The sequence below is a fragment of the Pogona vitticeps genome, chromosome 5, assembly GCF_051106095.1.
Source record: "Pogona vitticeps strain Pit_001003342236 chromosome 5, PviZW2.1, whole genome shotgun sequence".
In the NCBI taxonomy this organism is placed as follows: Eukaryota; Metazoa; Chordata; class Lepidosauria; order Squamata; family Agamidae; genus Pogona; species Pogona vitticeps.
In genome coordinates, this window is record NC_135787.1 from 116818475 (window position 1) to 116842543 (window position 24069).

The 24069-nt window shown below is 40.3% G+C and overlaps 1 protein-coding gene across 5 annotated transcripts in view; it reads left to right on the forward strand.

The window, feature by feature from the left end:
- The window catches only part of KMT2E (lysine methyltransferase 2E (inactive)), an 86927-nt gene that overhangs the window by 10527 nt on the left and 52331 nt on the right, over window positions 1-24069 (forward strand). For 4 of the 5 annotated variants that reach the window (XR_013545670.1, XR_013545671.1, XM_020797280.3 and 1 more), the window contains exons 2-6: window positions 8794-8978; window positions 10046-10160; window positions 12379-12608; window positions 13217-13297; window positions 21049-21107. Coding sequence is in view for 3 of the 5 variants with exons in the window: in XM_020797280.3 (XP_020652939.3) it covers window positions 8908-8978; window positions 10046-10160; window positions 12379-12608; window positions 13217-13297; window positions 21049-21107 (556 nt within the window). In the remaining 2 variants the exon portion in view is untranslated. Of the gene's footprint in view, window positions 1-3514; window positions 3599-4870; window positions 4917-8793; window positions 8979-10045; window positions 10161-12378; window positions 12609-13216; window positions 13298-21048; window positions 21108-24069 lie in introns of all 5 variants that reach the window. The other variant, XM_020797281.3, reaches the window with a different exon arrangement.

The window sequence follows — 24069 nt, forward strand, 5'->3', positions numbered from 1 at the left end:
TAGCATGGTTCTTAGCTACTCTTCTGGTTTATCTTCAACTTTCTTGTACTTAACCTATTTTATACTCATTTAGTAGTTTTATATTGTTATTGGCAATAATTTTTATGTAAAAAGTAAGGTTTTTCCCCCCTCACTTGCAGTGAATGATTTGTCAGGTCAATGAATCTGGTACCTGAATATCCCGCAAAGAGCTCTAAAGAAATTTATAGACCTCTATGGAAAAATCAGAAGCCTGTATTTGTCACAGCTGGCATTTATCCCAATTAAGGGTTATTTATGTAAAATATTTTTGCCCAATTTTTCTCCTTAAAAATGATCCAAGTCAGCGTATATCAGTTGAAAACAATATTTAAAGCTAAAAGCCGTAAGTATACAAGCTAACTCTTACACTAAAAGTGATAAACAAAAACAACACCAGAAGGAATTCCATTCCAGAGTGAAACCAGGCATTTCCAATCATATTGGAATTCATCTGTGAAGGTATGTCCTTTTAGTTATTCCAGGCAACATCAGCATGTGCAATTCTACAAGCTTTATTTATCTACATTGCTTCTATATTCTATAAGCACAAAACACTTCAAAGTTTGAAAACATCAATAAGTCCTAGAAGTATGAAAAAGTATAGGCACAAATACTTTAAAAATATATGAAAATTAAATTTAAGTTGCAGGCAAATACCTGTCAGATTTCAATTTTTAAAAATATTTTAAAAATAAAAAAGAACAGCAAGAATATTTAAGTTACATTCTAAAAATGCAACAGCTTGTAGCTTAAAATGGCACAATAAAAAATCAAAGGGCTGACAATAAACTCTAAAATGCAAACATTCTTAGGAATAAAAATACATTAAGAAAATGACTTTCTTAGCCTCTAGGCTTATTAAGAACTCACAGAGGAAAAAAATCTAAATATTGTCCTCACCCAGCCACACCAGCCTTGTCCCAATTTGCATCTATGGAAGGAAATCTATGTTGATTGTTGTTGATTTTTGGAAATGAAGCTGGTGTGCTACTATACAATTGTTGTTCTTTGATGTTTGGTGGTCAAAGTGGTGTGGAGGTGCAATAATGTGATGAATTTGTGTGTCTGCTATCTGCTTATATGTATAATTCTTTCAGATGTTCACACCTTTTCTCAATCTGTAAGCAATCTTTTCTAGGGGTCTGGAGGTCCAAAAAAACATTTTCAGTAAGAATCCCAATTGTCCCTGCACCTACTGTAACTTCAGAGGTTTATAACTTAGTATCTGGCAGACTGCCATTATGACAATAACATCATTGTTACGAGTAAAATTTTTGCAAAGGTTAGCGGAATGAGACTGTATCACATCAAAGTCCTAGAATACCAGAATATTATAATTCCAAGGTATTAGAACTACAAAAAGTGTGAGCTATAGGACCTACAGTCACCACCTTCATGTTTACATATTGTATCATAAACAGTTCAATTGTCGGGATATTATGATACATCCACCTTGCTCGACTGGAGAATCAGCTAAGTGTTTTGCAATGAATACAGTAAATTATTGTTCAAGCCTCAATTTTAAAAACACTTTCATTTTCAGGGCTACTTTTTATATATCATTTAATTGCATTAACACTCTGTACCCACAGAATTTCAGATTCAATAAGTCTTGAATTGGGCCAAATACTTCTGGGCTAATTTACCTCCTAGTTTCCATCTAAAAATTAACCCAGATTTCCTGAACCAGTCAGGTAAATTTAGATGAAAAGAAGCTGAAAACAAGAAGTAAATGCTTAATATGCGTAAACAAGGTGGTTTGTGTATAAAATAGTTGCAGATAGCTGAAAAGCAGGTGAGACTGGGTTTTTTTAAAGTAATACTGGGCGGCTGCAAAAAAAAAATGACTTGCAGGCTGTATGTAGCCTGTGGGGCTTACTATGCCTTCTTGGCTTAAACAAGTCAGGATCAAATTCTTTATTATTCTGGCTTGTTTATTGACAGTCATATAAACAAACCAGTTTCCAGAGCTCTGATGTACGGGGGAACTCCAGTCACTCATTCCATCCATTTTCTTGTGAATCATAACTGAAAAGCTTTGGTTTAATGTCTAATGACAAACTGGGCTGTCTCTTCCTTGAGGATGTTATATAAGAAGTAGGAAAATATGATAGTAGGAAAGCAGAAAAGGGTATTTATGGTTGAAGCCAGATGAAATGTGGTTCTCAAACTACCCAGAAAGGTTTACAGGGTTTGACTGATCTGTCTCCAGTTCAGAATTGCTCTGAATAGTTCTACTGTAAATGAGAATGAGAATGAATGAAAGAGGCTCTGGTTACATACAAATATGTAACTAAAACCATGGTTTATGTGATCCTGAATGAATTGCAATCAAGACGGACTTGATTTAAATCATGATTTAAATAAATTCAATGTTTAAATATTTTTATCCATCCTGATTGCAGTTAACTATGACATTAGACATGTCCCTCTCCCCCAATACTCGAGTTAAGGAGAGTAAAGGTTGAGGGACTGTGGTTTGTTCCAGTTCAGCTAGAGTCAAACTGGGTTTCAAATTTTTAACTGACTTTATTTTGAACACGCCACGTTTCTCTAAATTTTTATGTAATTGGAAACGGTGTGTTAACTACCATCAAGGTCATTTCAACTTGTGGTGACCCTAGTTGGTTTTTCAAGGTATGCAAAATATTTACGAAGTACTTTTACTCCCCCCTTTCCCTGGTGAATCTTCTTTTGCCAAAGTGGGGGTTTGAACCAGGTCTCCTGAGTCCTAGTAGAATATTCTACCTACCATAGTATACAACCCTAGATCTCATAATGGTGACTGCAGCTTTGCTGTAAAGTGCAAACAGAAGCTATTGCTCTCCTCTTGTTTGCAGAAGAAGATGGGGAGAGTGAACATATGAGGCTCATTGTAACTTATTCCCAACCACCTAAATTTGGTCGTAGATTCTAGTTTTTCAATCCAGGGTTTGAATAACTGTATGAAGACTCTGTGCTTCTATCGTCACCCTATGTGTTTTGTACTTTTCCTTCATTTCTTTGATGCTGGAAATCTGGATCGGATTCAGGCCTCATTGCCAAAATCTGTTTTGGGCGTGGAATGAAGTTAAAATGGAAAATGGAGATGTAGGAGACTCTTAGCTAGCAATGGCTCTACATACTCTTATTGCTTCCAGACTGCATTTTTCTCACTTGATTGCCTCCTTCCACCTTCTATCCATATCCGGTGCTGCCTGACACAAAGAAGCCTGTGTCTGCTGCCTTGGCTTGCAGCCTCATGCTACCTCTACCATAAAAGTCCATCAGCAAATTTAGTTCCAAACCTGCTTTCCAGTACAGTATACTGAAACATAGTAAATACCAGTATCTATTTTAATTTTCTATTTCTTTGTTTGAAATGTTTGGGTTGACTGTAAGACCATGACTAGATGAAAACTTATTGTTATCAATATAGCTGCATAGACTAATTTTAACATTTTAGAGCATTTTAACATCAACAACATGGTTATGAAATGCATGTTGCTTTCAGGTAATAAAGATGAGTTACTCCAGTTGCTTGAACAACTTCATCCAGACAGTAGTAATGAATGGATCATCATCAAACTGGAAAGAGGTATCTAGTAGGATTCCTTAGGGATTAGAACTTAATGCAGCACAGGATATCTTTCTTAATGACTTAGATTGGCCCATAACGCTTCACAAATGCATTGGAAATAGATGGATTGGAAATGGACTGGGTTTTGAAAATTCTTTAATGGCCACAGTAAAATTGATGGCTGATTTACAGAGCTGTTTCTTACAGACGTCTGCTGGGATTGATTGTTCAGTAGGCCCATAAGTTCAATTGAAGTGAGTCAAGATTTGGTGTCCTCAGTGTCTTGGGATGGATGGATGGGTGAATGTGTTTTTGATTCTTTGTCTGATTAGGAGTTCTAATGAACTCAGAATCTAATTAGCAGAGGTTGATTGTTTTTTCAAGTGAATTATGAAAGAATGTTTGACATAGATAGTAAGAAACAGTATGCACTGTCCTTTCCACAGTCTTTCAGTAGGTCACCTGTCCATGGAGATACTCTCTCTCTTTATCAAGAAGTTGTCAGGCATCTTACTCATTTTCCTAGTACAGTATTGATATATGGAGGGAGGCATAGCTTTTGTGATATGCAATTGCTGTATTAATGTGCAAAATGCATGTTAAAGATTACACAGATACAGAAGAATTTCTTAGCATAATGATTTGCAATTAAAAGTTGTATATGTAAACTCACTATTTTAAGAGACAACACTCAACTTATTTCTTAAGAAGTACTTTGGCTGGCTAGACGTCATTGCACCCAGGCAAGATTCTAGCTATACAGTAATTATGGCACTTCTGCTTATATTTCATATGCACACTGGGTGGAGATAGAAAGAGCCAAAAGCACATTTTGTAGTTCTAATGGAATGCTGCTACATTTATTAAACATCAAGGTCATTTAAAACCATTGGTTGAATTCTGATTTGGTTATACTAAATACTAGTAGGCCCATTAAAATTATTGGGATTTAAATTAGTCATGACTAGAAAGGGGCGTGAACTGCTGCTTCCCTGCCCTGTCTCCACCAGCATCTTGATTTCTGTGCTCTGCCTCTGAGTTGTGCACCCACCAGAGAAGGCAGGGCTGGGAAGTGGCAAACACCTTTTTGTCCAAATGATGAACCAAAACCATGGTCCATGCCCATTTTTAGTCATGACAGATGTCTCCCTTTGTTTTCAGTCTAAGCATGAACAAGTTTATAAGGCTATAACTTTGTTGTAATACATGTTCACATCTAAAATAACTAGTGTCTCTTCAGATTCTTTCTACTTAGAAAATCAACCTTTTCTGTTTGCATTTTTGTGACAGATGTTTCAGTTTCATTCCTTCTGAGTCAGTCAGAGCAGATCAGATGGTAAGCAATTAAGTAGTTCAAACACCTTAGATGTGTTTACCTTGTTCCATACCTATCTTAAAACTGGAGACTGTTGTCTAAATGGGGGGTGGTGGGTTTAGTGAATTTTTATGCTTAATGTGGTGGAATAAGACCTTGCTCTAAAATGTGAAAAGCTTATTGACAGAAATTCTAAGTCAGTGAAACGCAAGATCCGCATTTGTGCCCCTCAAAATGTATTATGGATGAAAATTATCTGATATATTAGTTGTACTGTGATGCTTCTGACATGAACAGTGGAGAAAAAAAGAATATTATGATTGTTTGTTATATAATGCATCTACCTGCAATGCAATTAACGTTTCTTTGATATGCTAGAACTAAGTGTAATGTCCTAAACACCAGGATTTCTAAAAGATAGCGTATTGTTTCAAAGGAGCATAAGAAACCCTACCTACAATAAAGCTGTAAAGCCTTTCCCAAAAGGGTTGTTGAGGTAGCATTTTTGTAAATAAAGGCTGTAATAGGCTTATAATGAGGCAGTCTTTACTAGTGTCAGTGGAGCTGCAAGTCAGTTTTCAAATTTTTCTCATAACCTAAGGGCTGCAGTCTGGAGGCCAAAGGGGAGGTGCTTGATCAAAAAGGTTCATTTGCATTTTAAAAATGTCAGAATATGATTTTTTTTTTGTTAAGTGATAAATGTATTTAGCTCAAAATAAGTGGGACTTAGCCAAAAAGCCACTTGCTTCTTTTAGTGACTCAGAAAAAACTGAAAACATTTCGGAGTTTTTGGAATCCCCCATAACATGGAAAATTGCTCCCCACCCTGTAGAAGACAACAGAAGACTTTTTCAGCAATGTTTGTCTCTTTTTGAAAAACTAATTGCTTAAGTTTTTGAGGCTATATGAAGAGGTGAATAACTGAATGAATAGCTCAGTGAGTTGATGCTGGCTTAGATATCTCATTTAGTTGGGTATCTGAGTGTGAGGGTAGGAGTTTGATTCTCATCTGTACCTCACAGAATAGCCAGCCTGTATGGTCTTGGGCAAGCTTATACAGGCCCTGAGCACCCTCAGAAGAAAAGAATACTAAACCTCTCCTGAGTACTCTGTATGTAGAGAACTCTGGAAATGTTGTCATATGTCAGCAATAGAGATTGGATATTCATATTCTTCTCCTGGGGGAAAAGATTATGAATATTGCCACCATAGGTGGCCAGGCCACTCTCCCCAAAACTAAGCCATCCACTTACCACTTGAGGTGTGCTGTACACAGCCCATTGTAATTCATGCGGCTCCAATCACAGAAGTAGCTGGCCAGGGCTTGCCTACTTCCATTCGCTGCAGACCACTTAGCAGCTAAGTGGGGAAACATGTCATTCTGCCTCCTTGCCGGATTGGTCAGGAGTGCAAAGAGGTGGGGAAGCCCTGGCCAGGCTACTTCTGTGATTTGCGCGGTGTGAACAGCAACAGGCTGCACATAGTAAATGGATGGCCCAGTTCCAGGGGAGGGTCCAATTGGCTTGGCCACCTGTGGTGCTGATATTTGTACAGTGGTGCTTCGCTTAGCGATGTTAATTCATTCCGAAAAAATCAGTGCTAAGCGATTTCATCGCTAAGCGAAACACGGTTTCCCATTGAAATGCATTGAAGCCGGATAATCCATTCCAATAGGAACGAATTGCCGTCCTTAAGCGAAAATCGCCATAGGAAACATCACTAAGCGAAACGCGGTTCCCCAATTGAAATACATTGAAATCTATTCAATGCATCTCAATGGGGAAAAAATGCAACAACAAATTAAAAAAGAGTCAGAACAAAGTCAAATTTGGTTAACAAAGGGTTTATTAAGTGCACTTTATGATTTCAAACATTTTAAACAGTAAACTTTAACTTTATAAATAATAGAAAAACATTTAAAAAACAGCAAACATGAGGCTGTTTAAACCATTGTTGAGCGAAACAGGGGACCCAAAATTTAATCGCTATGCGAAGCATGGTCCCAACCATCGCTAAGTGAAAATCGCCCATAGGGACCATTGCTAAATGAAGCGCAAAAACACTCAGAAAAAGTCATCGCTAAGCGATTTCATCGCTAAACGGAGCACCCGTTAAGCAAGGCACCACTGTATTTGTTTCCCCCAGGAAACATAAGAATATCCCATCTCTAGTCAGCAGCCTTTAATTAAATTAGTAATTTAATTTAATAATTAATTATAAAGGGGCAAGGGGACGGGGTTGTAAGCCATATAATGGTTTATGGACTACACGTTGTTAATTCCAATGTAACCAATTTGGGTTGCTTTTCTGTAGTCCCTAGAAGGTATTCAGGGCACATAGAATAGATTATTGGATCTCCTATGAGAGCAGAAGGAAACATCTGCCCTTTGAAGAGAAGATACAGATTCACCCCACAGCCTGTATAAACTGCTGAGGTCTGTGTTCACCAGTTCCAGCACTAGTGTCAGCAGTGGCAAAAAGGGGCGGATTAGGATGTATGTTGTGAATGAATTGTCTCTTTGATCCCCATATAATACAGCGAGGACAGTGTTTGTACTAATAGTCTTAACCTACTTACTAAAGTTCCAGTGGGAGAGAAATCAAAGGGAAAAAAATACTGTAAATACAAGATGATTGCTGATTGCTGTGCTAGCATAAGCCCAGTAGAACTTTTATTAAGATATTCCCTTCCTCTTTGAATTTTACTGCCACGTCTTGTAGGATTGGTGGCTTGTGGCGATCTGAAGTATGCTCAGCTGGAATTCCATTGATTTCTGCAGAACTATAATTCACAATAGTCATGCTAGGATCCTACTCTGGATTGATCATTTAAATCGAGCATGGTCCTTTTTAGCTTGGGATAGGGCTTGGAAATTCTGAAGATTCCATCCAATTTCTGCATCTGATTTTGTCATATACAGTAGTTTCTGCAGAAAGGGGGTGGGGATTCAAAGTGTCTGAAACTGACAAGGCCAAAAAAGTGAGAAATCTTCTCCCTTTGCTCCTAGTAAGATAGGTGGAGAAGCTGGAGTAAATTACTGTCTATCAGGGGTCCCCAAGTGCCGGTCCATGGCCTTGTGCCGGTCCATGGCCTTGTGCATGGCCTTGTGCCCAGTGCCGGTCCATGGCCTTGGCAGGACCAGACCGTGGAGCCAGCTCTCCCGCACCCCGCATACGCTCCCCCCACTAACGCATGGCCTGCCCACACGCATGCACAGGTGCCCTGTCCGCATGTGCACGAGCGCCCCTGACCACCCTTGAGTGCACCCCACCCACCCTTGAGCAAGCCCCACCCACCCGTGAGTGTGGGGTGTGCCCCCTGTGCATGGACCCCACCCCCAACCGGTCCGCAGTTTAGAAAAGGTTGGAGACCACTGCTGTATAAGTATATGATTGTTGACTGCTAATCTTAGGTCACTAATTGGCAAGCCTTCATTACCTAAACAGTTTTTTCTGTTTGTACTGTGTTTGCTTACTAGAGAGAGAGAGAGACCCACTCTCAGTTGTTGTAATTTAAAACATTTAACCCGTTATTCCATTAATATATGAGTTAACATAGAAGCCACATTTCTGAATTAATATTGTTTGCAACATTTCATCTGGTTTTGCTGTCTATTATCATATACTGTGTAAATTTATTAACCAAAAATTACTATTTATCTTAAATTTACCAAAATTAGGAAATATATGGCAGAGAAAATAGTTTAAACATACTTTATTCATGTTACATACTGAAACTGCAAGCACCACCAAACACATTGAGTTTTGTTTCTGGGCAGACCGGAGTGAGGTTGTGAAGTTTTTGAATCTTTAGGAATGTTGTATTTATACTAGAAGGAGGGGAAAACAAACTTTTGGAAATAATTAATATTTCCTTGCTTCCTTTTTTGTTAAACAGAGTTTGTGGATGCACTTAGATGTTTGCAATGAGCACTGTGGCTGGCATGCCCCAGTGTTTTGGATACCAATGCACAGAACTCCATAGTAATCGAATTTATCAGAAACGAACGTCATGAGCATAGTGGTCCCGTTGGGGGTTAACACAGCACAAACTTCATATTTGGAAATGGCTGCAGGCTCAGAGTAAGTATTGTAGGATAACTGCAAGTTTGCCAAATTGTTTCAGTTTTTTGCTCCATTTTACTCATTTTTAACGGTATGTTGTGAAGTTTCAGTTGACTCACTTCTGCACGTGACCGACAAGATGAATGTTTGTTAAACTTTATCAAATTAGGATGAATTTAAGTTACAATTATATTACAAGTTATATTTTTCAGGATTATTTAAGTCAGTGGTTCCCAAACTGTGCACTGTGGCTCCCTGGGGCACCACCAAAGCCAGCTGGAGGCATCATGGAAGTACTACTCAGGCAGGGCTTTCTCCCTTCTCTTCCCTCCCCCCCCGCCCCAACTATCGTGTTAGAAGAGCTGTGAGGAGTGGCCAGTAAGTCAAGAGAACTGTGAGTCAAAAAAGCTTGGGAACCACTGCTTTAAGTAATTCTGTTTCAGCATGTGGTAAGGGTCAGTTGATCCTGGGGGGAAAGCGAATAATTTTGCATATACTAAATATGGATTTTCAAATTCTGTGTTTATTGTATTTTAGCAGCTATAATGAGCCTTAATTAACAGGACCTGGTTTCCCCCCCCAGTGATTATTTTAGAACACTGCTTAAAAATAGTCAAGAACGTCTTCTGCTTTGAAGCTTTGCCTTAATGCTCTCACAAAATTGTATTTAAAACAAAAAGTCAAAACTTGTGTCACTCTGCTTATGCTGCCACTAGATGTCATTAATGAAAGTTTCCGATTCTCCTGACAGTATGTGGACAAGCTACTGCATGTTATATGTGTTCACAGAAACAATAGCTTTTACTGATATGAGTATACTTCTGCCTTGCAATTATTTTTATGCTGCTTTGTTGTATTTCACAACATTGTTGTCTATGTTTGTCAGACTGATGCGGTGTTCACTTGATAGCTCACACCCATACAGCAATTTCAAATGAGTACCATAGCAGATACCTTGTCCTTCTGAACCCTTCAATCTGTACATTGAGACCTTGTTCTTTCGTGGTGAAATATTCAAGATTGATGAATAAAGAAATAAATGAAATGTAAGAGTATTTTAATGCAGTATTCTACTTGTTTTTCAGACCTGAATCTGTAGAAGCTAGCCCTGTGGTAGTTGAGAAGTCAAACAGTTATCCACACCAGCTATATAACAACAGCTCTCATCATTCACACAGTTACATTGGTTTGCCTTATGCAGTAAGTTCTGTTTCTTTTAAATTTTCATTTATAGTTCTTGAGTAAACAAAACATGCAGTGCATCTTATTTAGTTAGGATTCTTTGACTTTTTATAGAAACAATTCATATAGAAAACGTCATATAGAAAAGCCTTGTTTACATTTCTTGTGGTTCTAAAATGTGATCCAAATACTTTTTATTTAGAGTTCTGTTTGTTGTGCTTGTTGAATAAAACATTTTTCCCTTAATAAATTTGAAATTAAAATTAAAATATTTTCAGGTAAAACTGGCTAGCTTGATGCTGTAATCAAATGGGTCTGTTGGGTCAAAAGCATCTGTTTGTTAGGTCAGTTTCATAAGAACAAAAGAGCCCTGCTGGATCAGGCCAAGGGCCCATCTAGCCCAGCTTCCTGTATCTCACAGTGGCCCCACCAGATGCCTCTGGGAGCACACAAGGCAACTAGATACCTATCTCCTGATACCACTCCCCTGCATCTGGCATTTTGAGGTACCTTTCCCAAATGCCTTTTCAGTACTCTTACTGTTAAAGATGTTAAGGGCAAATAGAGTGGTGCCTCGCATAGCAATTGCTCCGTTTAGCAATGAAATCGCTTTGCGATGCATTTTTTGCAATTGCTTTGTGATGTTCCCTATGGGGGAATTTCCCTTTGCGATGCTCGGTTCCCTGCTTCGGGAACCGAGCATTGCAAAGTGATGGTTTTAAAACAGCTGATCGTTGGTTTCAAAATGGCCGCTGGGTAAACAAAATGGCAGCCTACTGTGTTTAGGGACGGATTCCTCGCGTAAGAGGCAGCGAAAATGGCCGCGCTATGGAGGATCTTCGCTGAACGGTGAGTTTTAAGTCCATAGGAACGCATTGAAGGGGTTTCAATGCGTTTCTATGGGCTTTTTAATATCGCATAGCGATGTTTTCGTTCTGCAGTGATTTTTGCGGAACGAATTAACGTCGCAATGCGAGGCACCACTGTATGAATTTCTGTTCAAATCAAAGGTTCACTTTAGTATAATATTGAAGCCTAATCCTATGAGGCTTGACTTCATTATAGTAGTTTGTGAGATTCGTTTTGTTTTCAGAGTATTGTATCAGAGAGAATGTCTTGCTTTAATGGTGCCTAATGGAAGATGGGGAAAATATTTTTTTAAAAGAAACATCTTATTGTTGAAGAGAATCATGTATGTGCAGTGCTGAGGATTCTAGCATCTGTCATTGCTAGCTAAATTCTCAATTGGTGCTAAGAAATGGAATGTGCTTTGTGTCAGCATTCCTTTTAAAATTCAGCTCAGATAAATTTCTCTGCTCTGTTATGTCATGATTGAAGAATGAGAGTGTATATGTAGGGCCTTGACTAGCATTATTCTTAATTATGCCTGACAGGTTCGATGTACATGTTAGTGATAAATAGATGCTTGTTTCATCTGTACAGACAGGAAGAGAATATTAAAAACCAAGTAAGCAGGAGAAATTTGTAGAAAATACTGCTGTGCTCATTAATAGTGAGGAATGAATAAAATGGAAATGAAAATACTGTTAGTATATACACTGCTCCTTACATTTATAATTTTCTAAATCAGTAACTACACCAAGCTGAAAGTATACACCAAAATCCTTCAGGTAATAGAACCAGTTGGAGTAAAGCTTTTCCATAACCACATAAGTAATCCTGCAGGTTTTCTGGGATGGGTTGTGTGATCTTAAACCAGGCTACTTTATTTGCATAATGTACTGGTGCAGTATATGTTATCAGATCTTTGAATGAAAATTTTTTTAAAAAAAGTTTGTAATCTGAAAATTGTGCAACTGTGTTTCCACACAAAGAAAATATGGAGAGAATATTTAAACTGGCTCCTTAAAAACCTGCAGGCGATATCCCTAGCCTATGGATATAATCCAGCCCACGAAGGTTTCTCGTCTAGCCCATGGGGGTTTCCAGCCATGCCCCACTCTGGAGGTAAAAATGAGAAAAATGCATGTTACTTTTGTTGAGTGATGGGAGAACAGTAGAGATTTCCCTGAGTGTTTGAAGGGTGAAGAACAAGTGCTTTGTTAGTACAGTTTCACTGTAGACAAAGGCATTGATGTCAGGGGTCATGACCTTGCAACCAATATCAGTCAGTCTATGGAGAGCTGGGGAAGGTGGCTCCTCCCTTCGTCCCACCCAACAAAGGTTACTCTTCCCTAGTATATAGAAAATGTTGACATTCTTGTACATTTTCCAGGATCATAACTATGGGGCTCGCCCTCCTCCAACACCTCCAGCTTCTCCTCCTCCATCAGTTCTTATAAGCAAGAATGAAGTAGGCATATATACTGCTCCGAATTTTGATGAGACCTCCAGTGCTACGACCATCAGCACATCTGAGGATGGAAGTTATGGAACTGATATAACCAGGTGCATTTGTGGATTTACACATGATGATGGATATATGATCTGTTGTGACAAATGCAGGTAAAGTAATCTCAACTATACACAGATTCTTAAATGTTTTGCTATATACTATTGATGTTAGTCTTCCATAGACATCATTACTTGGAGCCATTGTCCTCCCTTGTGAATTAGTTTTAGACTAGTCACAGGTATTGCAGGGCATTACGCAAATGTAGAAGAAATCAAAGCCATTACCATTTTTTTCATTGTAGTATGTAGCTGGGAATGCTGTGTTGTGTATATTGCCCCCAGTTTCGTTTGGAACTGAATTTTTAAAGATTCTCAAATTCTTTATGAATTCAGTTACAGTGCAAGGTGCATGTTGTGAATTTTGTTGAATAAACTTTGCCAGCCAAAGAGACATGCATACACTTCTTCTTTGCATATCTTGGTGTTTTTAAGGCTATGAATGAAGTAGCTTGCCTTTTCTTTTTGAAGTGTCCTATAGTTGCAGGAGGAGTCTTTTCAAGTACGTAGCAGCCGATGGCAAGGGATTAGTGAATTTCAGTGGGTAATAGAATTACATTTTGGGAAATAACTTGTAGCAGCAATAAGAGAAACTCGAAGCTATTTTATAAACTTTAATGCTTTGTGAAAATAACGTTCTTTTTTTTTTCAAATAAATTCAGTGTTTGGCAGCACATTGATTGTATGGGGATTGACAGGCAACATATTCCTGATACATACCTCTGTGAGCGTTGTCAACCTAGGTGAGTAGCATATAGCTAACAGGAAATTATTGTTGATTTATAGTTTAAAACTCATATCTAAAATCAAGTTATTATGCACTTTGTCCTATTTAGTATTTTTAAATGAAACTGAAAATTACTTTACTATTAAAAACTGTAGTATCTTTGTCATTAACGAAAATAACTCCCTCACAAGTATATATTTGTCAATTATGAAATGAAACCCTCAGTGAAAATATATTCTGAAAAGTAGATCCTGATTCTTCTTCAAGGTCTCTGTGAATACACATGAATGGGCTAAACTGTACCTGTGCAGGACTCTTTGGAATATTCTAGAGCTTAACTAACCGACCAGTAGAAGGTTTCTCTGTGGCACGCATGCACTGGCCGCGCGTGGTACCTCAGTTCCTTTTTGCCACCGCTGCAATTGGACTCTTTCGTGACACTTAGAGCTTTTCAATTTGTTTAAAATTTCTAATTGTCTGGACTGTTTTCTTGACTATGGTTTTTCTTATCTGGTGTATTTCAACTTGGACTGACCTCATTTACAATTCTTGCATTTTGGGTTGGCTACCATTATTGTGTCTGGTTTTTGGCCTTTGGACTGATTACCATTTGTGATTTGGATTACGGATTTGGATTTTATATTTGGATCTTCTCAGCTTGACTCCTTGGTTTTTGATCCTGGACTGCTATTGTTAACGTTCCCCGTGAGTCTTCTTACTTTTCCTTGTCACCCATCTTTACCTGCTCCTGCCCAAATTTTATGGCCTCTTCAGGCCCGTTCAAACACTATGCTAACAAAATCCCTTTTAAAGAGTGCCACAACCTCTGATTATTCTGTTTGGGGGAAAGACACCAGCCCAACTCTTGGCAAGAGTGTAAAAAATTAACCAGGCCCGCCCTGTAGCTCCTCTTACAGCGACTCCACTCGTATCTTTGGGAGAAGTCGTTAACACCATCAGGTTTGACATCCATGAAACCTACCGTGCTTCCTGTTCCTCCCTCATCCTGATCCCGCTGCCTCACCAGCGCCTGCTACCCCTTCTTCGAGAGCTTCTTCGAAGTTGTTCAAGTCGAAGATGTCTTCTCCAGCGGGGTCGGCATCAACATCGAAGTCGCAATCTGTTAAAGATCCCAAGAAAAAGAAGTAGTTAAACATAAAAAGGTCAAACACCCTTCAAAGTGTGGTCAACTGAAGGAACTTCCTCCAGTTCGAGTCACCCTGCCCTCGCCGATACTCGAGGAATCTTCCAGGGAGCTTCATGATCCCGAATCGCTCTCTGAAGGGATGGCTTTGTACCACAGACACAGGCTTCGGTATCAATTCCGAGGCTGTCTCCGAGTCATGGCCATTCTGAGGCTGATGTAATCTCCAGCCCAGCCTAGGCCCATTCAAGCCCTGTCTCAATCGGGCGGGCAACAGTGATTCAGCTGTTGAACTCGGAGGTGTCACCACAACAATCCCCTCTGCGTAAGCGTCTTGCAAAACGTTGGCATGTTTCTCCAGGCCGACAGCTCCCTCAGTATTGGGAGGTCTCCCAACGTCATGCTTTCACTGAGTATGAAGAGCCGCTTTATATAGAAATTGTTTGGCACGGTGGTCGATGTCGGTACCATGGGGGCGATCTCGATCCCTTATATGACACTGACAATTATGTCAGGCCCAAGAGGGTGGGATATGTTTATGCTTCTCCATCTGGGTCATCTCCATTGCCTTCACTGCCTCGGCGTCGGCATCGACCCTATTGCCAGCTTGACCCTATGACTTCAAAGCCTGCTACTAAGCACCACTTCCCGCAACAGGCCCAACAAGCATCCCATCCTGTGAAGCACTCTCGGGCTTCATCGATACCATTACCCTTGGTATCCCACCCGAAAGCATCTCATGTCCAGTCATCTCATCAGACTGCGTCTTCCAGAGCCACTTATCCACCTAAAATTGAGACTTCCGCACCGATTTCCCAAGCTTCAGCCTCCATATCGAGAACGCACCCTCGCTTACCTTCCCTGCCTCTGTCTCTTAATAGAGGTTCCAGAGGTTCCTCGATTTCATCAGTCTCTGAGCAAGACCCACCTTCGGAGGCATCCAGGGAATACCCTTCAAATTTACCTACACCGGATTCAGATGTTGCTGATACCCATCCCCCATCTCCCTCTGAAAACTTTACTTCATATTCTCAGTTGATTCTATGCATGGCCAAATCTTTGGAACTTGATATAGACCAACCTCCCCCCCCCCAAGCAGGACCTTGTTTTTGATGATATAAACCAAGATAAATCCCCTCCTTTAAGTGTGGCTTTTATACCAGCTATTTTGGACCTCATTAAAGAATCGTGGAATCAACCATCTACATCTCTTCAGATTTCTAGGCGTATTGAAAACCATTACAGTACACATGGCAATGACATGACCTTTCTCAATAAGCATCCTGCACCTAATTCCATTATTGTGTAGTCCAATCAATTGAGGGCGGGAAATTATTTTAAGGTCACTCCTACCAATAGGGAAGGCCATAAACTAGATGTACTGGGCCGTCGCCTATACTCTCTGGCTTCATTTATAACGAGGGTCTCTAATTACCAGGTAGCTATGGGTACCTATCAGAGACAATTATGGAATAAGATTCTGTCAGTTCTTCAAGCCCCTCCTGAAGAAACTAGCACCGCTGCTCTCAACGCTCACCTGGAAGCGACAACATTGGCCAAACAATGTTTGTTGTCATGTCATACAGCTGATGCAGCTTCCAAGGCCATGATATTGGCCATTGCTCTCAGGAGGCATGCTTGGCTGCGCTCAGTAGGCATCAACAACGACGCTAGGTCCTGTACTGAATAGCTTCCGTTTGATGGCGTCAGACTATTTAACGAGAAAACGGATGAGGTGATGGATAATTTACATCAGATCCGGAAGACAGCTCTCTCTTATTATGTCCAGCAACCCAGATACCAACATTATCAGTGGTGCAGACTTTCACGTCACAACAATCTTATCAACCTTATCATCAAGCCTATCGCCCATACAAACCTCCTGCTCAAGAAATATAAAATCCTCCTCCATCTTCCTGTGCTACCACCTCTTTCAGAGCACAGGCTTCTGGTCAGCGTCGACAAACTTTCCATCACCCTGCCAAGGAGAATAAACAATATCTTTGACTGTCTTCTGCTGAACCCATCTATCGATCTATACCATCTTCCCCAGCTAGCCTCCTTCTTCAGCAAGTAGTCTATCATCACCAAAGATTCTTGGGTGCTCACCATCCTACGTTTTGGTTACCTGTTAGAGTTCTCAGATCTTCCTCCTCTTGGTCAATTCAAGATCACGGCTTACTCACCTGCTCTAGAAAAAGTCTCTGTTCTTCTCCAGAAACATGCTATTTAATATGTTTCTTCTCCAGAAACACTGAATGGCTTCTATTTCCGATAGTTTAGTTTCCAAAAAAGATGGCAGACCAATCTTAGATCTCAGGCCTCCCAATTCTTTCCTTCGTCCAAGGTGTTTCCGAATGGTCACCTTAGAGTTGATCATTCCACTGCTTTCTCGAGGCAATTGGTTTGTGGTGATAGACTTACAGGAAACTTACTTTCATATTTCTATCCATGAGCGTCATCGCAAATATCTTCGATTTGTCTTCATGGAATCAGTATTCTAATTCTGCACCCTTCCATTCAAGCTTGCCACCACCCCAAGGACCTTCACAAAGTGCCTAGCCCCAGTAGCGGCCTACCTGTGTCTGAACAATATCACGGTCTTTCCATACATAGATTACTGGTTGATCGTCGCTGGCTCTTGTGCCAAGTTTTACTCCATAAACTCTGGCAGATCTAGGCCTTCAGGTCAACTTTGCGAAGTCCCATCTTCAACCATCTCAGATCATGGACTACATTAGCACAGTTCTGGACTCCAACAGAGCCAGGGTCCTTCTCCCTGCTGAGAGCATGTACAAATTGGATCATGCTATTCATCCATTCCACCCGTTTGGCTCATCACAACCAACATCTTTTAGGCCTTATGGCTTCCACCACGTCTGCTCTTCCTCATGCTTGATTGAAAATGCGCTCCCTGCAGACGTGGTATCTGTCTCAATTCAATCCATTATTAGACAACCCTGCCAAATGTCTATGTGTGTCTCCAGAGTTATCACATCAACTGACGTGGGGGACTTTCGTGCTGCACCTTCTAATTGGTCGACCCTTCAAGCCCCTTCAACTGACAGTACAGGTCACGACAGACGCCAGCAGGACAGGTTGGGGTGCACATTGTGCTGTTCACAAGATCCACGCCTTGTTGTCCAGCTCAAAGAAGCTGCTTCATATCAATCTTCTAGAAATTTTGGCAGTAATCAAGGCTCTTCGCGCTTTCTATCCTCTAGTGGTTGGTTGCGGAATGCAAGTGGCTACAGACAACATAACCACTCTGTATTATATAAACAAGCAGGGAGGCACTCACTCTTTGTCCCTTCTGTACTTAGCTATCCACCTGTGGGAATCGTGCTACAATCATCACATATTTCCGATTGCCATCCATGTGTCAACAGAGGACAACGATGTGGCCGATCACTTGAGCCGCCTGGCCACTCGGGTTCTTAACGACTCTGTGTTTGCCCATATCTGCAGCAGGTGCAGCACACTGGCCATCGATGTCTTTGCAACTCAGATCAATGCAAAGTGCAAAAAGGTTTGCTCTCGAGCAAGGAGAGGAAACGGTTCTTTGGGCAATGGTGACATGGGATGCTGTCCTTCTCTATTTTTTTTCCTCCCATCCCGCTTATTCAACGGACAATTGTCAGGATCCTCCAGTTGCGAGCTGATGCCATCCTGGTAGCTCCATGGTGGCCTCATCAACTGTGGTATACCACCCTCAAGACCATCATGTCCAATTTCCTCACACTGCCTCCCCAACCATTCCTCCTAACTCAGCATGGAGGCAAGATGGGACTGTCTCCCCAACGTCGATTCACTCCATCTTACAGTGTGAAGGATTCTCCCAGTATAAAGGAGGTGCTCAACAGAGCTCAGAAGCCTTCAACCAAATTACTGTATTCTTATAAGTAGTCTGTTTTTATCAAGTTTGCTGAGTCCAGAGGTGATGTCACTGTTCCAACTTCCTTTAGGTACCCTTCTTGCCTTCCTAATTATTTGTTTGATCTAGGACTGGTGCATTCTACACTGAAAGTTTATATTTTAGCCATTGTTTCTTATCAGCCTGTCAGTTCAGACACTTCCTGCTTATTCTCACACCCGACTGTGAAGAGATTCCTTCAAGGTTTGAATAACATTCGTTCACCTGTACAACCTTCAATTCCTCAGTGGTCTCTTCAGACTGTCTTAGGGCCCTTACATGCACACCATTCGAACCTATGGCTTCCACTCCTCTTAAACTTCTTTCTCTTAAGGTTTTGTTTTTGGTGGCTATTATGTCTGCATGAAGGGCGAGTGAGTGGCTGCACTGCGGGCTGATGCGCCTTATATACAATTTCACTCAAATAAGGTTGTCTTATGTCCTGATGTCTCATTCCTTCCTAAAGTGATTTCGAATTTTCATGTTAATCAGCCTTTGATCCTCCCAACATTGTTTCCTAACCCTTCTTCCGATGTTGATCGCATGCTCCATTCTCTTGATGTTCCTCGGGCTTTGGCCTTTTATATTTCTAGAACCAAGGACTTCTGCAGATCTCCCAGACTGTTTGTTTGCTTCTACGGTCCTTGGAAAGGTCACCCAGTTTCTTCTCAAACAGTTTTCAGATGGATAGTTTCTGGCATCGCTTTAGCCTATAAGCTGATTGGCAAAACCCCACCAGATGTATTGAAGGCGCATTCCACTAGAGCCTCTACTGCCTGGCTACATGGCATTGAAGTCTGACATTTGTCGATCAGCTACTTGGTCTACACCTTTGTGACACATTACAGGCAGAATGTCAGAGCCAAAAAGGAAGCAAGTTTTGGAAGGGCTGTGCTGACTACAGTTTTACTGTGACAACCCTCCTTCCGGTAAGTGAGCTTGCTAATCACCCATTTGTGGGTGGGACATTGGATTCACAGAGACCACGAAGAAGAAAGACAGGTTACTTACCCGTAACCATGGTTCTTCAAGTGGTACTCTGTGAATCCACATGTCCCGCCCAACGTCCCTGCTATCCGTCATGGGTTGTCTACATCTTTTAATTATCAGAGTCTTGACAGCGGCAGACGTTCGGAACTGAGGTACTACGGGTGGGCGGAGCATGCATGCCACAGGGAAACGTTCTGTTGGTTAGTTAGTTAAACTCTAGAATATTCCGAAGAGTCCTGCGCAGGCGTAGTTTAACCCAGTGGTTCTTAACCTTGGGTTATCCAGGTGTTTTTGGACTGCAACTCACAGAAGCCTTCAACACCAGCTGTGCTGGCTTGGGTTTCTGGGAGTTGCAGTTCAAAAACACCTGAGTAACCCAAGGTTAAGAACCACTGGTTTAACCCATTCATATGGATTCACAGAGTACCACTCGAAGAACCATGGTTACAAGTAAGTAACCTGTTTTTTTAAATAAACCAGGTTGTATTTTATAATAATTAAAAATTAATTTATTAGTACATTACCTGTACATTGTTTTTAAAAGTCAACATAGATTTAATAAATTGAAAATTCAGTTGTCACAGTGGAGATGGTGAATAAAGTTTTTATATGTGTATCAACTCTACATTGTGTACAAAAGTATGTTCAAGATGAAAAAGTAAATCTCCAAACTGCAGCTTTTATCCCTGGCTCTCTTTTCTTTGCCCTTGAGAGTGAAAAGAACAACAATCCATGGGTGCAGCCATTCTCAACCTTTTTTGTGGCCAGGGCCATTAACACAATATGAAAGTAATATAGGTCGAAACAGGGTTGCATAAGTTGCATAATGAACCTTATAAGGTGGGTGTGAAGAATTGTTTCTAGTCTATTGCCCCCTTCAGATGTGCCAAGGGCCATATGGCCTATATTGAGAATGGCTAGGTTAGAGGACCGAAGTGTATGGAAAGTTAGTCAACTGGCTTTCCACTTACCATCACTTAGAGGAAGGAGATTTTTAAACATTTTTATTTTATTTAAAATATTTTTACCCTGACTGTCTCCTAAAAAAGTATCCAAGGTAAAGATGAGATTGAAACAGCTTTTAGTGTCCATTCAAGAACAGGGTTTGCGTAAGGTAGCCATCCCATAGTAAATGTGGAGGTGGAAGCAGTCAAAGGGATGGAAACAATCCAAATTTATTTTTTGAACTGTTGAGTACAAGTTACGTAATGTCTACTATAAGTTTTGATCAAGAAGGAATCCTAGGATGCTGCATAGAATATAACATACTGTTATAGGGGTAAACTCCAATAGTAAATTACTACTAGGGTAGACACATTGAATCATTAAAACTTACATAGGTGTCGACTCCCCACATCCCCACTGATTGCGTGGTCCTACTATAGTTTGATTTAATACTAGATCTAAGCCAGTATGTTTCAAAATTTTAATACTGCATGAATGTACTAAATATGTTACTCTTCCGAAACAATGCTGCAACAGAAGAGGGGTGGGTGGATTCAGATGTGATCATATTAATCTGATTGCTTTGCTTTGGTTTTTGTATCAGGAACAACACTCCTTTTCAGAATTTCCGTGTTAAATTGTAGAAATTGTCATATATTTAACATGCCTATATATATTTAGCATTTAGCATGCAGGATTCATCTGCTAGCTTTTGAAGGTCAACCGTATTACTGCTCATTTTCAGCTTCATTTCTTTTCCTTTTTTTAAAAAAAGGACTTTAGATAAAGAAAGAGCAATGCTGCTGCAGCGTAGAAAAAGAGAAAATATGTCAGGTAAGTAGTGACAGTCCTCATTGAGTTTAAGACTTGATTATTGGTACTTAAATATATTGATACAGAATGGGAAAATATTTGAAATTAACCATACTAACTTGGCTTTAACTGACTGGATACTCAGTAGTCTAGGTATCTGGCGGTGGAGCCAGAGGTTGAGAGTTCAAGTCCTTACTGTGCCTCCTGAGAGAAACAGCTTATGTGTCCTTGTGCAGACTGCACTGTCTCAGGGTGCCCTCAAAAGAAAGGGAATGGTAAACACACATCAAACAGCAATCACCTCTACCATACAGGCTATTAGTGAGAATGGTATAGATGAGGTGGGATATAACCCCTGGATTGATGTGCTAAAGAGCAATATAGAGAAGAACACTCAATCAATAATCCCTCCGATAAAGCCTGAGCACAATGCAGCATGGAAGCTGAGACTAATGACTCACACTTTAGCTTTCTGTGGATACCCAAAACGAAAAGGGATACTTACACAGAATGAGCGCAAATGGAATCTGGTAAATATCTTAGAACCCATAATCCCTGAATTAACCTCCACATCTCAAATTTTAAATGTGCAATATTTGTTCCACAATTATCCACGCATGGGCAATTGTAAAATGTAAGGATAGTATAATAACCAATAGGATTTATGGCAGAAGAAAATAACTAGCCGCGAGAGGTATAACAGTCGTTAGGTACTTCCAAAACATAGCACACCCACTATCCCGTTAAGTGAGTATGCAAGGGAAACAGAAAGGGAGAATCCAGTGTCCAGGAGAAGCACACTGAGGAAGATCTTATTCAATTTTTAGAAGACCATTCAATTGATAGGCAAAATGACCCAGACTAAGGATAGAGTTAAACCCCCTCTGGAGTCCATGGTAACAATAAACAAAAGGACACTCAATTCTAACTTGACATTGCCTGCGAACCATCCCAAGCTGTGCTTGATAGCCAAGGCACCCTTAGATGAAGCCCAGAGAAACCTGATATTATTGAGATAAATTGACAAACCCTACAGCATAATGACACCATAGCTAGAATCTGTCCCACACAACCTGATAGCTATCCATGGGATAAATGGGAGATCTTGAATGCAACACATGATCAACTCAAAGTTATCTCATGGAACATAGCAGGTTGGACCTCAAAGCAAAATAATCCCAACTTTCTGGAACATCTGAGGGCTCATGATATAATTTTATTCAAGAAACATGGTTCACCAAGCTAATCAAGCTAAATGGATATGCTTACATGATATACCCACTGAGACCACCAAAAGGAAAGGTAGACCTAAAGCAGGTTTAGCAGTATAGATATCAACTTCTCTCCAGGCATCTGTCAACTGGCTCCCCACTTGTGGGAAAATAGCAATGGCCAGCCATGTAGCCTTTGGGCCTAAGACTCTTTTGTTGGTCAGTGTTTATATCCCACACATCTCATCTCCAAAAAGCATAAAACAAGCTTGGGAAGACCTGGAAAATTATACAATAGGACCGGAATGCAAACTCTCTAGAGCCCAGCTATTCATAATGGGGGACTTTAATGCAAGATTAGGCTCAAATAACAACACACTCTTTTCTTCTAGTTTATGGGGGGTAGTTAAAAATGAGATCTTTGCCCCTAGCTACAGTAGAACGTCCAAAGATACCAAGGTGAATTATGGTGGCATCTGTATGATCCAAATGGTGACTCGCCTTGGTCTTATAATATTAACGGGAACCCCTGCTATGACAAATGCCTTGAATTCACCTATGTATCAGGACATGGAAGGAGTGCTGTAGATTTTGTGCTAATCATCCATTCTTTATCTAGAGAGGTACTAGCATTTTCTGTAGGCCTAAGGCTGGATAGTGACCATCTGCCCCTTAATACCACCCTCCTACTTTTGCAGTCTGTCCATCTGAGTACAAAACCTCATCTCCAAGATAAATTTCTAAGCTTTAAACAAAAGAGAATACACTGGACTGAGGAAACCCACAATAAGCTAGAAGGCTTCTTTGGCTCTGCTGAGGAAGAGTCCCTAAAAAATTCAATCATAGGAGCCACAAATGCCACTACTACTATAAATAACTACTCAACCCTAATCAATGTGATGAATACGGCACTAAGCTCCAAACAACTGATTCCATAAGCCTCATTAAAGATAAGCGGCCCCAAGTGGTTTGACAGGGAATGTTATGTACAGTGGTGCCTCGTTTAGTGATGTTAACTGGTTCCGAAAAATGGCTGCTAAGCGATTTCATCGCTAAGTGAAACGTGGTTTCCCATTGAAATGCATTGAAAACCGGATAATCCAATAAGAACGAATTGCTGTCCTTAAGCGAAAATCGCCATAGGAAACATCGCTAAGCGAAACGTGGTTCCCCAATTGAAATGCATTGAAACCTATTCAGTGCATCTCAATGGGGGGGGGAATACAACAACAAATTAAAAAAGAGTCAGAACAAAGTCACATTTGGTTAACAAGGGGTTTATTAAGTGCACTTTATGATTTCAAACATTTTAAACAATAAACTTTAACTTTATAAATAACAGAAAAATATTTAAAAAACAGCAAACATAAGGCTGTTTAAACCATCGTTAAGCGAAACAGGGGACCCAAAATTTACTCGCTATATGAAGCATGGTCCCAACCATCGCTAAGCGAAAATCGCTCCGAAAAAGCTGTCGCTAAGCGATTTCATTGCTAAATGGAGCACCCAGTAAGCGAGGCACCACTGTAGTTAAAAAACAACTGAGAGAGGTATATAACAACTATAGAAAGGAAAACCTAAACATACTACCCACAGAATATTATGATATAAAAAAGAAATATAAACAATTAATAGTGCTTAAAAAGAGACAAGCAATTCAAAAGGGATGGAATGCATTAATAGAATGCACTTTAAATAAAAAAAATCTAAACTCTTTTGGGCTCTTGTCACTGATGACCTTGAGCTCATCCTCGAACCAGCTCAGCTGTAAC